Source organism: Capsicum annuum, chromosome 9 (assembly GCF_002878395.1).
Source record: "Capsicum annuum cultivar UCD-10X-F1 chromosome 9, UCD10Xv1.1, whole genome shotgun sequence".
Lineage (NCBI taxonomy): Eukaryota > Viridiplantae > Streptophyta > Magnoliopsida > Solanales > Solanaceae > Capsicum > Capsicum annuum.
In genome coordinates, this window is record NC_061119.1 from 164,832,011 (window position 1) to 164,847,006 (window position 14,996).

General features: G+C 33.4%; 1 protein-coding gene across 6 annotated transcripts; it reads left to right on the plus strand.

Moving 5' to 3' along the window:
- The first annotated feature begins 1,597 nt into the window (after nucleotides 1-1,597).
- LOC107842566 lies at nucleotides 1,598-6,586 on the plus strand. Of its 6 annotated transcripts, none has more exons than XM_047397079.1 (3): nucleotides 1,598-1,634; nucleotides 2,858-3,093; nucleotides 5,112-6,586. In XM_047397079.1, the coding sequence occupies exon 3, from the start codon at nucleotides 5,112-5,114 to the stop codon at nucleotides 6,273-6,275; it is 1,164 nt and encodes a 387-aa protein (XP_047253035.1). In that variant the 5' UTR covers nucleotides 1,598-1,634; nucleotides 2,858-3,093; the 3' UTR covers nucleotides 6,276-6,586. The 6 variants fall into 6 exon arrangements, with proteins under 6 accessions (XP_047253035.1, XP_047253033.1, XP_047253032.1 ...); XM_047397077.1 differs by having other exon boundaries at nucleotides 1,618-1,634; nucleotides 2,858-4,034; XM_047397076.1 differs by lacking the exon at nucleotides 1,598-1,634 and adding an exon at nucleotides 1,692-1,932 and having other exon boundaries at nucleotides 2,858-4,034.
- The last annotated feature ends 8,410 nt before the right edge of the window (nucleotides 6,587-14,996 follow it).

Below are 14,996 nucleotides of genomic sequence, written 5' to 3' on the forward strand. Positions count from 1 at the left end.
TTAAGGCTTGATTTAAGATTAGGCTCATGACTAAGGTTTAATAACATATAGTAAAGGTACCAAGTGCAACTGTGAAGTGATCCGATACTTTACTACTATATATATTTTACTATTACCATTACTATAATAATAATAATAATAATAATAATAATTATTATTATTATTATTATTATTATTATTATTATTACTTTACTTTACTTTACTACTATATATAAGTGAAGGTTGGGGTGACTATCAAAGGTAGTTCGGTAATTTTAGTCACCCCAACCTTTACTTATATATAGTAGTAAATAAAATGGTTACGCATGTATACGATTTTTTTCTTATATTTATTAGTTTTGTCCTCATTTTTATTGTGCAATAAAATAGTTACACATGCATATTGCTTTTACGTTATATTTATTTGTTTTGTCCTCATATATTATTTTAATAATATTTTTATTTAAACCTTTGTAATTCAATTATAAATGATACTTTTTTTTTATAAATATCTTTTTGTTCTTTATTAAATGACTACCTAGAGTATTCCAATAATTTTATGGTGCAATAAAATAGTTACACATGCATATTGCTTTTTCCTTATATTTATTAGTTTTGTCCTCATTTTTATGGCGCAATAAAATTATTACACATGCATATGGATTTTTTCTTATATTTATTAGTTTTGTCCTCATATATTATTTTAATATTTTTATTTAGACCTTTGTAATTCAATTATACATGGTACTATTTTTGTATAAATATCTTTTTGTTCTTTATTAAATGGCTATCAAAGTTATTTCGATAATTTTACTGTGCAATATAATTGTTACACATACATACTGCTTTTTTTTTTTTTTTATATTTATTAGTTTGGTCCTCATTTTTATGATGCAATAAAATGATTATACATGCATATTGTTTTTTTTATATTTATTATTTTTGTTCTCATGTATTATTTTAATAATATTTTTATTTAGACCTTTGTAATTGAACTATACATGGTAGTAATTTTTTATAAATATTTTTTGGTTCCTTATTAAAATACTTATTTTTTATACCCAAGGGTATTCGATAATTTTATGGTGCAATAAAATGGTTACACATGCATATTGCTTTTTTCTTATATTTATTAGTTTTGTCCTCATTTTTATGGTGTAATAAAATGGTTACACATGTATTTTGATTTTTTTTTATATTTATTAGTTTTATCCTCATGTATTATTTTAGTAATATTTTTATTTAGACCTTTATTATTGAATTATACATGATAGTGATTTTTTTATAAATATCTTTTTGTTCCTTATTAAATGACTATCAAGGGTATTTCGGTAATTTTATGATGCAATCAATATTTCGAAATCGATGTATGTCTCCTCAACTTATATATTTAAAATTTTCAAATAAGACGTGCATCATGTACTTTTTCAAGAATGTCCAAATGAAAGACATGCCGCCAACTGTAATTTTAATAACCTAACTAGATTTTTAGCAATTTATATAATTACTTTTATATTAGTTAAATTAGTCAAACAAATTCAATTTTATTTCATACTGAATGTAAATATTATGTTAACATTGATTGATTGTAATACATTTCTTTTTTTACTCTTATACTAAGCACGGGTATCTAGTCTTCTTAGAAAGGAACTACGGTAATTTCTTCTCTGTATTTTCTCCTATAAATATAAATGGAATGAGGTTTCTTCTATCTTAAAAATAAGAATTACTACTTTCTTCTCTGTATTTTTTTCTTAATATTTGATAATAGTATTTTCATTGTTTCAATTCTTTTCAACGCCTTTGTGTATTTATATAGCAGTTGGGTATCATCTGTAACTTTCCTTTATCTTCACCTTCTTTTGCTGGACGCCTCATATAATTTTCAGACGAAATTTTGTAATTTTTCCATTTAAATTTTATAGATTTGAAGCAAAATCAACTACCTATCTCGTAAGGACAAACGCTATGCCAACTCCCATTTCATCTTGGATTGTAATTTCGTGCACCCTTTAAATTATTTGTATTTAGGGGAATTTTTATTCTTCACCTAATTTGATCATATATTATATGCCCTTGTGATTATATGCAGATCTACATGTATCTACTTCTTTGTAAATGATCTTGCACATATAAAGTCACAATCTTTTTGATCTAATGGTATTTTGAGGACTATGGTATTCTTTAATTATAATATTCGGAAGGTTCTTGTTTCTTTGAGCCGTTAAATTATTCGTATGCAATAACAGTGATATTATCTGGTCATGTTTGGATTTCCCTTTGTGCTGTGTTTTATATTGGGCTTAAATTTTTACAGGATAATCTTCTGTTTGCAAAATTAATGGATCAAAGTAAATATGCTTAAATGATTTGCTAAAAAATATGATCTTAAGGGGAATTATTAACATGGTGTATCTTATTTTTTTTGTGCGCGGGATGTGGGGTGGGGTGGGGGGTTTATGGTTTCTTTCATAAAGCGTATTCATATATCGGTGCAGTCACCGTTTGACAATAATCTGGTGACATCAAATTAAATGTTATCTTACATCTGTGCATAATGTTGGTTTGTTGTTAGAAAGTGTTGTCCGGGCTATAGTTTTCATAAATCCGGGTGAAACTGAGTACAGCGGATGATTATCTTTTCCGCCTATTTCAATTGAAACTAGACCCCACTTTGTGGGATTATATGGGATATGATGTTGTTGCCTTTTTCAATTGAAAGTGAGAAATCATCTATCTAATCAAGTTAAATCCCTTTTTCCTAATTTCTAGTTTTCAATCATCTTTAATGTGAGTCGTGCTAAACATTTTCTTTCTTGCTTTGTATTGTTCAAGAACATCATGCACATTACTTTCATTTTTTCATACTTAACTGCAGGTTTTAGGACTCATGGCTGAATGTGGCTAAGACATAGACTAGTACATCATTGTATTCAACACTTTTTGATCCAGATTTCTAGGACTGTTCACCAATGAAAATTAATACTGCTCATGAAGGTTTATCATTAATTGCACTATAGAGTGGCCCAAGGATCCTGTAGTATTTCGTTCACTAGTACGTACAACATTGCAAGAATCAGAAGAACCACTAGAAGAGACTTGGTATATTTCTTGGTGAGTATGCTTACCGGAAGTCGTAGATATGGGTTTTTTTGGGTTTGTTTTGTCTCCAGCTACTTCATGATAATAAAGTCTTTAATCTTACTTAGCTGCTGTTTATGGATGTCGATTTGGAAATATCAGTCTCTGGTGTATGTATCCGTTCATTTGAGAGCACAGATTGATGCATTCCTATATTTGTTGGGGTCCGGTTCCAATGAAATATTGTATATTTCCTTGAGTGTTACTGTTTGAGGTTACTTATTCGTGGAAAAGGCATGATAACTTAATCATGTATAAAACCAAAATGCAATCTATTTCTTGAAAAAAAAATCTATTTCCTGAACAAGAAAGAAAATAATGAGATGGGAAAAAACTGTCGCTCGGACACTCCAAAAATGCTGCCACAACCATGTCAGATTCTCCAAAAATGCACCATCCTTGGAGGATCTGACATGCACCTGTTGACGTTTTAAGAGTTCGTGCAAAAGAGAAAACATAAGTTGTGTAGAATTGATGGAGGAGCCGAAATAGACTGAATACTTCTGATAAGATGGACAATTATGCACTACATATATCTTCTGGCATGCATTAGAATTTTCCATGTTGAAGGTGTCCTCTAGACACCATAGAATAAAGTAGCTTTTCTTTTAAACCTTCTTCCACACATTGGTACAACCTTTTGAGTTTCATGGATTGGTGGATGATCTTATACTTACTCGGTTGAGATATTGTGGATGTACTATCTTTGTTTCTGTTGCAGGTTCAAAGATTTTAAGGGATTGATTATGTTTATCTTGCCATGACTTACTATTCTTACCTTTAGTTTAGACAATAGTGCTGCCAAAGATGCTAAGTTCTTATACTAAGAACAGTGTGCTGACTCTGGGAAAAGAGACTTTGAGATATCGATGAATGTAGAACTTGTTGGAAGCTGCAAATTTGTAAGACACATGGTACTAGACACTACTGTTTGTGTATTCCAGAACTTTGTTTTGTTACCTAGATGTAGTTGTTAGAAGCAGTAGCCAAGTTAATGAGTGCTTACATGTATGGAACTCTAAATGTATCAGAGGAGACATAAAAGAGCCTGCTTGTTGTTGGGTAGTTAGTTTAGGATCATGAATCTTCCCCGAGTTTTTAACATGTATCAGGATTCATGTGCCTGCTTTTTCTTTTTTTCTTTTGATGTTTGTTTTGAAGGCGAGTGTGTAAGATGTATATCTATGTGTGTGTGTGTGTGTATTTATATATATATATATATATGTATATATGTATAGGTATATATATATGTATATATGCATAGACATATAGGTATATATATATGTATATAGGTATAGATATATAGGTATATATATATGTATGTATACGGTTATTTGTATGGAAGAGAATGCCTGTGAATGTCGTGATATATTTGACATTGCATGGCTTCACCAACTAAGCTTCTCCTCATAGTTAGGATTATTCTCTCGCAGCCGAACCCGTCTAAAGATTCTTTCGTTAGGGCCTCTTTTGACCTTTCATTAGCTATGATGGTTAAACAGATTACACCAATGCTTTTTGTTTCTTCTGGCTATGCTATCCACCCTGGCAAAGTCTCCTAGTCAAAGTATAATAGCATGGAGGGTGCAAGGGTGGAGGTTAACTCGAGAAGAGGGGAATATCCCTTCCCTAAAAGTAGCTACAACTAGCAACCCCAATATTAGTAAGGTAAGCATGTAAGAACCTTAGATAGTGCTAGTCCACCCTCCCAGCACCCCGGGAATAATTATATTGTAAATGTAGAGCGGGATGACTGCAGCTCTATTATACCAGATGTTTGCTTCTTATCGAAGAACATTGCTGGTGATCAGTAGGTTCATTAGTTTGCATAATCTCGTTAATGATATATTTTTATAACTTGAGAAGTCGTGGTATTTAAATAGTTTGTTTGCTGTTTGTTATACTACAAAATGTCCTGTTTCCATATTGTCAGCTGTTGCATTAATCTGATGGTTCCATTGTTTTTTAGTAACATTTTATAGTGTACGTAGATGGCTAGTAGGAAACGAAGCATGTCAAATGATGTAGATATGCATGTCCTGAACAAGGAATTGGATGGAGCTTCATGCCCTATATGCATGGATTATCCACACAATGCTGTTCTTCTCCTTTGTAGCTCTCATGATAAGGGATGCCGGTCATACATTTGTGATACAAGTTACAGGCATTCAAATTGTCTGGATCGTTTCAAAAAACTCGGAGCCGAAAATAGGGACAATCCTCCTATTATGACACAGGGAAACCTGGATATTTCTGTTGAGACACCCGACGATCACTTGGAGCTGAGAAATTTAAGTGATCGTACTGTTGTTAACAGATATCACGATATAATCGCCAATGAAGTTGTAGCCACTGGTGCATTTCCTGGAGGATCAGAAGAAAATGGAAATAGTAACAGAGATAATCGCATGGAGATGCAGGACGATACCCTACAAAATTTAGGTGCTGTTACTGTTTGGGGAAGCAGCCATGAAACAGCGATTGCGGACAACTCATCTGACTCGAAATTGAAATTGAAGTGTCCTATGTGCCGTGGAGACGTATTAGGCTGGAAGGTAGTGGAAGAAGCCAGAAAGTATCTGAATTTGAAGCATAGAAGTTGCTCTCGTGAATCATGTTCATTCATTGGTAACTACAGAGAATTGCGCAGGCATGCTAGGAGAGATCACCCCACAGCACGCCCAGCTGATGTTGACCCTTCAAGACAGAGAGCTTGGAGACGGCTTGAGAACCAGAGAGAGTACGATGACATTGTCAGTGCTGTTCGGTCTGCTATGCCTGGTGCAGTTGTACTTGGAGATTATGTGATTGAGAATGGAGACAGGCTATCTGGCGAAAGGGAACGAGGTTCTGGTGCAAACGGAAGATGGTTGAGTACCTTCTTCTTGTTTCAGATGGTTGGCTCAATGGATCCAATATCTGAAGCAAGAGGTGACAGGTCAAGAGGTTTGTCAAGGCACCGTCGGACCACTGGACCTCTATCTAGGCGCCGCTATCCTTGGGGTGGAAACCTACTTGGTCTACAAGATGATGATAATGAAGACGAGGGTGGACGTGATCGTAACATATTGAGTAACATGAGTGGTGATATGTATACAAATCCGAGAAGGCGTAGGCGGTTGATGCGGTCTAGGTCAGATGAAGATCAGCAGTAAAACTGTAGTAGACCTCTATTCATGGGATTGTATTAATGGTCTGTACGGGAGGGCACTGTATGCTCTGGGATCAATTGGATGTTTCTTGTGGTCCACTTCGCTACCGCAAGATATAGTGCAATTCTTAATCAAATTCAGAGACGTGTGTTGGGTAAGACGGGGTATAATTATTTGAGGGTGAAAACATGTCGTCCTGTGATTGGGGGTGATAGCTTTAGGAATGTAAAATTTCCATTTGGTATTTAAATTCCCCAACTCTGAAATATTGTTCTTTGTTCCATCTTATATTTTATTTTCATCAGTTTCCGATCCGTATAGCCAGTCGGTTCCTTTGTGCTTTGATTAGCTTTTCCATGAAAGAGAAGATAAAAGGAAAAATACCAACTGAAATTGCAAGCGCGCGTTATACTATTTTCGACTGGTCAAGCATCACATATTCCAAATCCTTTACTTTAATTATCTGACATTCAATAATAATGTTGATATAACTCTCTCGGGAGCTCTCCCCCAGACACCGAGTGGTTTAAATAAAAAAAAAATGTTGATATAGGTGTGTTGGACAATAAAATTTGAGTCGAGAAAACAATAATAATTGGGAAAAGAAAATATTACAACAATCGTTTTATTGATTTCAATATGTGAGTGTTACAGTCTCTTATGAATTCTCTGACTCGCCCGTTAAATATAAATTCATGGGCTTCAAGTTTGATCTTGAATTTGGACTTGATGGATTTGATCTTAACTTATACTTGAATTCAAAGTTTTTAGGCTTGTTCTTAATCTTGTAGTCTTGATCTTGAACAGGTTGAACATTAATGCCTGATTTGTACCGGATGAACTTGAATGTTTGATTTGTAGCTTGTAGAGAAATCTGATGTGTTTGATGCACGGGCTCTTTTTTGCTTTTTGTTAGAATTGTTCTTTCTTTTTCTGAATTATGAGATCCCTATTTATAGTTATACGAAAAAAAAAGTCAGTGAAAATGAACTTTTTTTAACCAATCAAATTTAAGTGACATGACGTATTTTGATGGGCTTTTGATTTCACTGAATTTGTTACACCATTTTGATATGTGGTATGATTCTATTGACTACTTCACTTGACTTGGCATGTCATGTTATTCGATACGTGTTGCTTATTTGACCCTCTAAAATATGACAATATCTTGGGCTTAACAAAGTAAGCTCATCGTTTGTAGTCTAAATTAATGGGTTAGCCAATACAAAATAGACTTTAAGTAAATTCATGCATGTTTGAATTAAAAAAATTAATGCAATTATATTAAGGGGCAAAGACATCGTTTCCACCCCAAACTATTCCCGAAAAGTCTAAACCACACCTAAACTATTGGAGTGACCTAATACACACCTAAACTACTTAAAAGTATAATTTTTTACACCCTCAATCTGACGTGAAAAAAACATACTTATTTAATTAAAAAAAGGCGCGTCTAAAATTAAAAATAACACACAAATAAAGTTAAAACTGAAAATTCCAATTCCAATTCATCTTCTTCTTCTCCAAAATCAAAAAATTCCAAACTGAAAAAAAAAATTCAAATTCAAAACATCTATCTCCTTCTTCTTCTTCTTCAAAATAAAAAATTTCCTAACTGAAAAAAGATTCAAATTCAAAACATCCGTCTTCTTCTTCTTCTACAAAATAAAAGATTCCTAAACTGAAAAAAAGATCCAAATTCAAAACATCAATCTTCTTCTTCTTCTTCTTCTTCTTCTTCTTCTTCTTCTTCTTCTTCTTCTCCAAATTCAAAAATCTCCAACATCCATCTTCTTCTTCTTCTCCAAATTCAAAAATTTTCAAATTAAATTAAAAATTTCAATTTCAACTCCAAGTTGCTAATGAATTTCGAACAATTAACAATGGATGAAATTCCTCCTCCTTCTTCTTCTTCCCCAATTCAATTTAACCATCTCCAAGTAGTAGTACAAGCGTCTCACTGACCTTGACCCAACAACTTCACTAACTAATAATAGCCCTCACGTAGAAGGCAGGCCAAAAGGTTTGGTGACAATGAAAACAATTGGAACGGGATGGAATGGCAAAAAGGAGGAAGAAATGAGAGAAATATTGAGAGTATTAGGCAGAAAAGACCAAAAAGAGTATCTTACGCTGGGGGAGAAGGCCTTAAAATTGAACAAATTTTTAGCCATGTCCGGTCCTTTGCTCACGGGTCTATCAGCAATTGGTTCTGCATTGTCAGGTCATTCTCCTCATGGATCTTAGGCAGCCATGATAGGAATTGTTGGTGGCGCATTGGCAAGTGTAGTTAACACAATAGAACATGGTGGGTAAGTTGGAATGGAGAGAAGAGAAAATGGTGAAGTTATTTGGGCATTGAAGAAGAAGAAAATTGATATAAATTAAAAAGAAAAAAGAAGAATTTATGAAAATAATAAATTTATTATTATTTCGGATGATGCTGACGTGATGCTGATGTGGCGCTGACGTGGCAGCGCGTGTAAAACACCACACCATATGCAAGTGGTGTAATGCCTGACAGGGTGTAAAAAGTATCACTTTTTTTATAATTAAGGTGTGTAATGGGTCACTAGTATAGTTTAGGTGTGACTTAGACTTTTCGGGTATAGTTTAGGGTGAAAACGATGCATTTTTCCTTATATTAAGTCACAATATTTATTTGAAACTAATATATTTTGAATTTAATATAATTTGAATTTCGTACAACTTTAAATTTAACAAAATTTTATTGTACACAAAATAACTCATACTTTGAGACTTATCAATTTAAATTTAACAAAAGTTTATTGCACACAAAATAACTCATACTTTGAGACTTATCGAGATAGTTAATCTTTTAAACACTAAATTTAAAGTAATAATTTAATATTTTACTGGCCATAATATTCTTGAAAAATAAATCAGGGACCTGTTTATATGCCATGCCACATAAGGACAAGTTGGGTATGAAATTCTTTTTTTTTTTTTAACTTTTCCTTTTTTGATTTTATACTTGTTTTAAAATAGAATTAGGAACTTTTGTTTCAAACTTGTAGGTCCCGCTAATTTTGTTCCTTCTCCCATTAAAATTTTAACAACATGGCCGCATTCTTGTTTCTATACTTTTTAAAATCTACTTAAGAAAATAGGATGCAACCACCGACTCTTCACTCTATAAATGCACGATTGGTCGTAGGTTCGAATCCTACTTGGGGAGATTTTTGAGTTATCGCTTTTCTGACCTAGCGCTTGCCTCCGGTGGTGTCCTTCTCCTTTGTTTCTAAACTAGCAGAATCGTGGGACATCAAAAGCAGTAAGTTGATTGTTGGTTTTTATTCCTCACTCTCGTATAGGAACACTTGGTTCGTTCCATTCTTAGGGAAGGATCCACTGGAAAGACTGGAGTAGTATCACCATATTATCTATTCTATGGAATTCGAACCTGAACTTTATTTTATATTTCTATTATGATTCACTATTTGGATCTAATGGGCTCCTCTTCTTATTTTTCTTATTTATTTTTTAGTTAAATTTCAGCATATTGATTTATGCCTAGCCTATTCTTTTCTTTGCGTTTTTCTTTCTTTTTTATACCTTTCATAGCTGTCAACATGATCGGGAGAACTCACAATGTCCAGATAAAAGGAGAGATCAGCTCACTGACTCAATAACTGAATCCTCTCGAAAGAGTGGAAAGCATCATAAAGAGGGGTTGCTGGTTCGCGCGCTACGGCTTGATGTCTACGCGCGATATCGCTTTCCTCAGCTAGCTCATGGGTCACGACTTCAAGGTCTTTAGTTAATGACCCGTAAGCCTCTCTGACGGATATGGCACTTCACTGCTCGAATCTTATAATACGAGGGCTAGTGACTGGTCAAGTCATTAAACTTAGTCATTTTGATCAACATGGCTGCAAGGAAAGTCTAGGTTTGCTCCCAGCTCCATCTCGGCCGGCATCTTGCTCTCGAGGGGGTGGGGTCCTGGAGCGAACTACTTATTGCTGTGTTGCCCCAACCCAAGGAAGGGCATTTGGTGAGGAGCATTGTTTTGAGGGAGAGAAAGCGTGGTTGACAAACCAATCATCGGAGGCGACTGGAGTGCTTTCATCAAATGATGCATGTGGGCTGAGCCATTCCCATCCCAAGTGGTGCCCCGATTCGGCGGCACCTTTTGGGTATGGGATGCTCGTTTAACCTCTGTATTCATCTTGTTCCTTATTTACCTGGGTGCACTGCGTTTTCAAAAGCTTTCTGTCGAACCGGCTCCTATTTCAATCCGTGCTGGACCGATCGATATACCAATAATCAAGTCTTCAGTCAACTGGTGGAATACATTGCATCAACCTGGGAGCATTAGCCGATCTAGTACATCAATACATGTACAAGATGGATTATTGAAATTCACAATGCACTGCAGTAACTTTGTATTGAGCTGAAGATCTCACGTTGTGTAGTTGTTGGCGACTGATAAGTGATTTATTCAATCACTTGTGTCTGTTTTTTTTTCTTATTTATTTGATTCTTTTGAGAATCACTTTTTTTTGGTGTTTGGCCATAAAAATTCGAAAAATAATTTTGAAAAATTTTTCAGTAAAGGAAAAACAAGTTTTTGTTATTTTCACAATTTTTCAATTCCAACTTTTATTATTATTAAATATAACCCTAATCTTTTAAATTTTTACATAAAACTCTTCTTATAACATTACTTTTTCTATATTACGTATATAGCAGTTTTAAAGAATAAGATAATTATAATTTCAAACTTAATGATATCCTAAGTAATATGTATCTCTTTTTCTCTCTAATCATTATTTTTATCCATTATTTAATTTTCTCCCTTATGTAAGATATTATTTTACTGCTAATTTATATTTATACTAATAAATATATAAAGTATTATATTTATACCCATAAATATATAAAGTATTATATTTATAATAGAAATATACAAAGTATGTTATATATGAAGTTTATACCATGTATATACCATATACACATATATCAATATACAAAGTATTAAGAAACATACTAAGCATATTTATAATAAAAATATACAAAGTATGTTATATATGAAGTTTATACCTTGTATACACCATATACACACATATATAAAAATACAAAGTATAAAGAAACATACTAAGCATATTTATATATTTATGGTATATGATATAATATACCATAAATATGCAAAACATGTTTTACATAGAAATAATTTATTCACACATAATAAAATCTTTCATGTATAAGAAAATTAAAGAAATAAATTAGCGGCACCCTAAAATTTAATAACAGCTCATCATTTCCTATTTTTTAGGAACGAAAAATGAAGAAAATAAATTAAATAAATTCCTAAAAAAATAAAATTTATTTGAAAGATAATATTTGTTACCTAAAATATAGAAAGCAGTGATGTGAATATAACATCCATATTTAAAATTTTCAAATATGAGAAAACGACTATTAATGTAAATATTATATATGTCATAATTGAAATTCATTAAATATGGTCATGTATATGTAATTATTTTTATAATCGTGGCTAATTGTGTTCTTTTTCCATTAGTAGGTAAATTTTAGTTGGGTGATTTTGATAGTTTGTAAAAGTTAGGGCATAAAATCATATTTAAAAAAGTATTTTCAAAAGTCAAATTTTTTTTTCAAAAAAGACATGGCCAAACACAACTCCAACTCTAATTTCAACTCCAACTTCAACTCCAATTCTGAAAAATTTTAGTTTTTATGGCCAAACGGCTACTTAATTTTAACAACTTTTCTCTTGTCTTTTCAGTAAGTACATTGAATTAAGTGAGCAACCATTCACTGACCTTTAATGGTTAATATCTATTGATATCTAGGTAAATATCTTCTATGTCATGCTTTTGCTTTCTTTCTCTCTTTTTCTTTTTTTTTTTAGGTTGAAAACAAATAGTATTTATGAAGGGCCAGCTTAAGGTGTAAGAGTTTAACTTCGTCTATGTCATCTTGAAGACCTGACAAGTTCGGGTTCAAGTATGGGTCGTTCGATAATATATTTATGTAATGGTCAGCTTAAGGTGCGAGGGTTTAACTTCGCCTTCGTCACCCTGAGACCTAACAAGTTCGAGTTCAAAATATGGGTCTTTTGACAATATATTTACGCAATGGTCAGCTTTAAGTATGGGCCCTTCACCGATGCACTTATGCAATGGTTAGTTTTAGGTATGAGCCTTTTCACCGGTGTGCTTATGCAATGGTCAGCTTAAAGTATGAGCCCTTTCACCGATGCCTATGTGCAATGGTCAGCTTTAAGTATGGGCCCTTTCACCGATGCACTTATGAAATTGTCGAGCCCTTTCACTAATATACTTATGTAATGGTTAGCTTAAGGTGCGAGAGTTGAACTTTGCCTTCACCACCGTGAGACCTGATGAGTTTGGCTTCAGTATACATGACTATATTTCACCAAAGACAAAAAAAATGGAGGACTTTTCTATCATCTGGCATTTATGTAGGTATTTTTTTGAATCTTAACTCTGTATTTGACCAAGATTCTTTTGCTTATGCATCTTGTAAAGACGGTTCACTTTAGAGACTCCACATATTTATCCTTTTGTCACGATTCAAAATTTGAGTCATGATGGCGCCTACTCTATCCCGCCAGTAGGTAAGCCGAATCCTAACCCAGAGCTATTCGCAATGGGCTAACTTGGTGGAAATGTCCCAAAAAGGGCCAAATAGGCAATTCGGTACATAAATAAGCAATGTAATAAAAATAGTCTAAAGGTAGCCATAATATAGAAAACCATCTCACGACCTAGTAGAGCCAGTATAAGAGCTACTATAAACACAACCCAAGTCTAAAACAATTAATATAATCTTGTCTCAAAACTAGAGGCTAGACATAAGTAAGATAGAAGAAAATAAGGCAACTCTGACTCCAAGAGCTCACCCTATCTCCGAAATCTAGCACAACACGATCTTCGAATCAACAACAATAATTATACTCAGATCTACATAAAAAAGGTACAGAAGTGTAGTATGAGTATAAAAACTATGGGTACTCAGTAGGCATCATTGACCGACCGAGCTAAATTATGACATAAATACAATAAAATGCAAGCTAACATAACTAAGTCAAAGTAGAGACAAACCTGAATCAACTCCAACGTCGCTGTACATAAATAAACATATGCGATTATAACTACAAAATCAGCCTCTATAAGCCAATGAGTACGGAAAAGTATAATCCGAACCATCATCATTTACCAACTCTCAATGTACAACTAGAATCTATTAGTATCATGCCACATTACAATAATTTCCACTTACATACTTAAACCAGTAAATATCTCACCAATATGATACTTCTTATCTGGACTCGAATCGATAATCATATATCATAAATAACATACTCTATTGCCGAACTCAAACCAGTATTAATAATATCAATGTCATCATCAATATTTGGACTCGAACCGATAATCATGTATTATCATATCATAATAAATGTTTGGAATTGAATTGGTAAGTATATCATCAATATTATAATCAATATCCGTACTCAAACCGGTAACCATATATTCAAAATAATAAGCAATAGCATAATCACTAGCTCAATCAATAGTATAATCACTAGCATAATCAATAACGTAATCACTAGCATAATCAGTAAGACTCAACTCTCCAAATTCAATCCATGATCATCACCAAGTGCCAAAGTTTCTCATTATTACCTTAATAAGAAATCTCAAGATATACAAGTGTATAAAAGGGTTTTCAATAGCTAACATAAATCTTGGCCTAAGGTGGGTCAAAGGGCCCACTTCTAAGTCCCCAAAATCCACTACTAGAAAAATTCTATCTCGGACTAAGATAAGGTATCTAAATCCACTTTTAGATATGAAACAAGCCTTAATTATCCCAAGATGAAAATTCTACTCATGATCTAGGCAACTAAGCCAAAACACCTAAATTATGATTTTCGAATAGCCTATATATCACGATTCGAACCAGGGACTGACCGTGACGGGTATCTCAAGCCCACCATGGACCGAAGATCACCCCTTAGTCTAACCTCAAGAGTATAATAATAATAAAGCGGAAGATAATCAAGATAGTAAAAAAATGAATAGATAACTCAAATAAAAACTAAGAGTCAAAATAACAACCAACCCATACTTGTCCATAATAGCCTCTAAAATCAGAATAAAAACTAAGTCAGGACATGCCCTCGACTATGACCAAAGAAAATATTTCAACAGTACTAAGTCAATAAAGAAAGAATAATGAAATAACAAGGCCTTTCGAAGGATGGAGGCTCACCACTTCATCTCAACTCACAGACGTGCTCAACCACCAAATATTGCACAATAACAGAAAAGTCTTCGGACCTTATATCATGAAATGATATAGCATTCTATGACGATCAATTGGATAAGCACTGACATGTAAATCAAAAAAAGTAATAAAATAATGCCATGTCCAAAATCAGTCAAGACCACATGCACACATTTATATATACCTATATAGGATATATAGGATGACGGGATAAGGTAAAGGGTCATGGAAATGAGAGTGTAAAGATTTAACCTGAACTGTGTAGCTTGATCTGTCCTAAAGGTACCTATTAGCTCCCCCTACTGAAAAGGGTACCAACACGAGTTAGTTGCATGAATTGAGGAAAAATCGAGGGAAAACTAAAGCCACTAAGGCAATAGCCGTCCCAAAAAATATACATTAAGTTTGCATCAAGCACATGGTCCT